Genomic DNA, 2500 nt, shown 5'->3' with positions numbered 1-2500 from the left:
GCATGACTGTCAGATGGAAACTGATAAATAATTGCAAGCATCACTGTGTTTTGAATTCTTATAGAGTGACTATTTCAATTAAGTCAAACCCAATTGTATTAAATGATTTTGGTTGGGTTACAAATTTCCTTTAGGAATTAATTGCACTGTAACACCAGTGTGAAATTACAGATAAGTCAAATAAACACCTTTTTACAAAGTTCAAACTTGAGGCTTTTGTTCACATTATTGTAAAGGACAACAGCAAGACCATATGTCCAGTGACAACACTAGACATAACAAATACTACCACATTGCAATGCCATCCCTTAGATGTTAACTTTAAGAAAAGGTGTCAGCTGTGCATGTACATCTAAGCTTGCAAAAGTGAACACTTCAATGTCTTTTAAGAAAAAATTGTATTTTTCAACAAAACACCTCAGCATAAGCAGCTCTGTTTTGTTTTTAGTTATTATATACAGCGTAGCACACAAGGAATTTTTGTGCTCTAATGGGAACTGAGACGGTCACTGGCAATAGATTTTTCTTCCATGATCATGTAAGAACTTCATACTAGTTGGCATTATCTCTTCTTACATGGCAATGCGAGAATTGTATCTATTGTTATGGTCATCTTTTTCCCATCTACCCATTTTTACAATATTGATCCCTGCAGTAAATCTGAAATCAGATATTACAGGATACCAAATCCCGCGCAAATTACACATTTCTAAGGACACGGCTTGATGATAACAAATTGCTCTTTTTAATTTGGGAATCTTCTTTTTCCCACAGTATCCTAAAATATACCACTGACCACCTGATAGTACCTCAAATTTGAGGGCATTGCAATCGCAAATGTTCTCAGGCTCGTGTTCCACTCTCAATTCCACCTTCTGCTTTTTAACTTGGAGATCATAGCATTTCTGCAGTCCTTCTTGATAGCGCATTTCCCAATTTGAGCCAACGATTGGATAATATTCCACCGTTTGCTGTGTGTGTTCTTGATCTGGTTCCTGCTCATTTTGCTGAACATTATTTTCTTCCTCCTCGTCACTTTCTTCAGAGTCTTCGCCATCCAACAGTTCTTCGAGTGGGTCATTCACTTCAACTTGATCTTGATGAGGCTGATCAAAGTCTACAATGCAAAGGTGACGATTATTACAGAAACAATTACACTGACGCGGTTTTTGGAGGTCTACAGGCGGCAGAGTCTCGAAACGTTCTTCATCGATAGTGATTTCTCTTGGACGGATTACTGCAGCTGCTGGAGCTGGAACGATATCGAAATCCCAAATAAGAGTACCTTCATATTCCGGGCTATCGTCCTCTCTCGGATCTGTAAACTAGATAAAATTGAATACGGAGAGATAAGCTTCAGGATAACTAAGCTTTCGATACGAATTATCTTTGCTATATTCCAGTTTATCGATAAGAAGACAAAACATGAAATTTGAAAACATTTCCACCGAAACGATAGTTTTATTTCTTTAACTGTACTTTTAACTTACCTTATCGTCACAGCTAGCTCGCAGAGAAATCAACACGGGACCGCTTACGTTGGAAAATACATCCTCCATTCCGACACGGCCATTCTTTAAAGGAACGAGTGAAATCCTTCTTTCAGACATTTTATTCACGAAACTTACGTGCACTTGACGGCAAACAAGGTTAACACAAGGCAAACTAATTGGACGAGTAGGAAAATCCTCTTTAGAAACACAGGAGACATACAACAGCGATGAATTTTGGAAAGCAGTTGCTCGTTCACCACGAACCACCGTGAAGGACGCCATGTTCTCGTGCACTGATCGAGCCTATAATATAATGATGAATATAATGATGACGTCACGAGATTTTCGATAATATACTTTCAATCGCAATGCACTATGGGATTGCTGTCATTCTTCCTCTGATCCTTCACTGAGGGTTTTTTAGAGACCAATTGTGAAGCCTGGGTACTAGTTATAACTTGTTTGGCGCCATCTTCGATTTCTGTATTTCACAAGCGGCAAGCTTTCCATCGGTGTGTTTCTAGCCGATGTTTATGTATTTTTGAAACCACAATGGAATATGAAACCGACGAGAGAGTGAACGACCCAATGCAATGGGAAGCATCAAGGTTAGTAAATTATAGGCTTAATTTTTCGGCTATTTCTGACCTAATTTTGAAATTCTCAAATCATACGACCAAAGCTTGTTTACCGTTTGCTTGGTTTGTGAACAAAAATTCTGTCTTTGCTCATCGTTGTCAAATTTAAATAAAGCCTTTTATTTTGCTCTCTAACAGTTCTATGCGCCGAGGAAAGAAGAGAAGGAAACTATTTGATTTAGGGCAGCATCAAAAACAGTTAAAGAAAATGAAGGAGGACAAACTTCATGCACTGGTGAAAGAAAAAGTTGACAAGGAAAATGAAGTTGTAGAACTTAGGAAAGAAACAGAGAAACTTAGTAATACGATAGCATATAGAAAGAGCAAGGTAGGGAGGTGATGCTGCTTCTTTTAATTTATGACTTATTG

At 38.0% G+C, this 2500-nt stretch overlaps 1 protein-coding gene across 1 annotated transcript; it reads right to left on the bottom strand.

Annotated features, from left to right (window-relative positions):
* Positions 1-189: 189 nt before the first annotated feature.
* LOC137997304 (uncharacterized) lies at positions 190-1817 on the bottom strand. Its single transcript, XM_068843218.1, has 2 exons — positions 1491-1817; positions 190-1325 (listed from the first exon to the last, which is right to left on the bottom strand). Exons 1-2 carry the CDS (start codon positions 1773-1775, stop codon positions 573-575), a joined length of 1038 nt encoding a protein of 345 aa, XP_068699319.1. The 5' UTR covers positions 1776-1817; the 3' UTR covers positions 190-572.
* Positions 1818-2500: the final 683 nt, after the last annotated feature.

Source organism: Montipora foliosa, chromosome 3 (assembly GCF_036669935.1).
Source record: "Montipora foliosa isolate CH-2021 chromosome 3, ASM3666993v2, whole genome shotgun sequence".
Classification (NCBI taxonomy): Eukaryota; Metazoa; Cnidaria; class Anthozoa; order Scleractinia; family Acroporidae; genus Montipora; species Montipora foliosa.
Note: the sequence above shows the minus strand (reverse complement) of the source record. Positions and strands in the feature narration are given on the sequence as shown.

Bases quoted from the DNA above. Each gene is read 5' to 3' on its own strand.
- LOC137997304 (XM_068843218.1), bottom strand. From the start codon at position 1,775: ATGGCGTCCTTCACGGTGGTTCGTGGTGAACGAGCAACTGCTTTCCAA. The intron at 1,326-1,490 runs GTAAGTTAAAAG...AATTTTATCTAG, and splicing joins GAGCTAGCTGTGACGATAAG to TTTACAGATCCGAGAGAGGA.